This window comes from Olea europaea, unplaced genomic scaffold (assembly GCF_002742605.1).
Source record: "Olea europaea var. sylvestris unplaced genomic scaffold, O_europaea_v1 scaffold6851, whole genome shotgun sequence".
NCBI lineage: Eukaryota > Viridiplantae > Streptophyta > Magnoliopsida > Lamiales > Oleaceae > Olea > Olea europaea.
In genome coordinates, this window is record NW_019265239.1 from 1 (window position 1) to 1,252 (window position 1,252).

At 37.5% G+C, this 1,252-nt stretch overlaps 1 protein-coding gene across 1 annotated transcript; it reads right to left on the bottom strand.

Annotated features, from left to right (window-relative positions):
- Window positions 1-558: 558 nt before the first annotated feature.
- On the bottom strand, window positions 559-1,221 carry LOC111390501 (cyclin-T1-3-like). The gene has a single exon (XM_023015546.1). It carries the CDS (start codon window positions 1,219-1,221, stop codon window positions 559-561), a length of 663 nt encoding a protein of 220 aa, XP_022871314.1.
- Between the last annotated feature and the right edge of the window lie 31 nt (window positions 1,222-1,252).

Sequence of the window (1,252 nt, forward strand, 5' to 3'; positions counted from 1 at the left end):
CCATTATTTGGGAAAAATAATATTTTTAAATGTAATTTTTAGGAAAATATGTGATTAAAAAGTAGAAAAAAATTTTGAATTTACATAGAGATAAAATTTTATATGTAAATATGTGGTAGAAAATGAGTATGTAAAAAAATAAATAAATAAGTTCAGGTAAAAGGCGACATAATTACTGCCAAAACCTTTTCAATTTTTTTGAGGTAATTCTATTACATAAGAGGTGACTTTCGAAGAAAGAACAGAAAACGCGTAAAAAAAGGTGCATGAAAATGAGAAATATTTTTTTAAGATCAATTGAGAATCTGACTTCATTTCAAATGATGTCCCATCTTTCCTAGTATTATTCTCATGTGAAAAACACGTTTAACTTGATCGATTCGATCATTCGTCCAATTAAGAGTCACCTAACTCGACTATTTTATGGAGCTATTCAATAAACATTTGGCAAAGATTGCCAAGCTAAGTAGTCGACCATTTCTTCGAGTCGGTGCAATAAATACTTGATCAATTTGACATTCTTTGGAGCATGTTGAACAGTCAAGCTTGAATGATCAGTCAATGGTGTGTTTGAGACCCACACATGTAATCAATTCGCAGCTTTCCATCTACTTTCTTGTCTAGAGGGCTACCAGCCTTCCTCTTACGATTGGCTAACCTTGGTGACTGATATCCCCTGTCGTCATCAAATGGTTCGACTTCCCCTTCTTCTACAGTGTGAAAATCATCCGCATGCCCATATCCAGAAGGGCGATGGGAGTTTTCGTGCTCTGACTTGTTTGTAGATTTGGACCAGCTCCTTTTGTTTTCTAGCTTAATCTTGTCGAACTCACCAGGCAATTCAACATCCTCCAGTTCTCTCTCGAGCTCGTCCATATGGTCTGTTTTACGATTTATGTCTCCACGGGCTTTCCTCCGCTCAAGAGCTGCTTTAACCTTCTCTTTATCAATCTTTTTTATAGCATCTTGAGGTGATTGGGAAACTGTACCATCCTTGGGAGCCAAAGTTCTGCTACTGTATTTATCCTTCAATTCCACTGTATTCCTTGTTTCAAATCCCCCCAAACTCCTGTCTCGATCTTCATCAACATGTTCATCAGACCTGAACCTTGATTTATTCTGGATCTCCCCTAAGTTCCCCTTATCAGGCAATCCTTCTCGTTGATGGTGTTGGAAGTCATCAATATCATCATCTCCCTCATGATCTGGAATGCTTTCCATTTCAACGTACCCATAGTCATTGTCTCGAGTC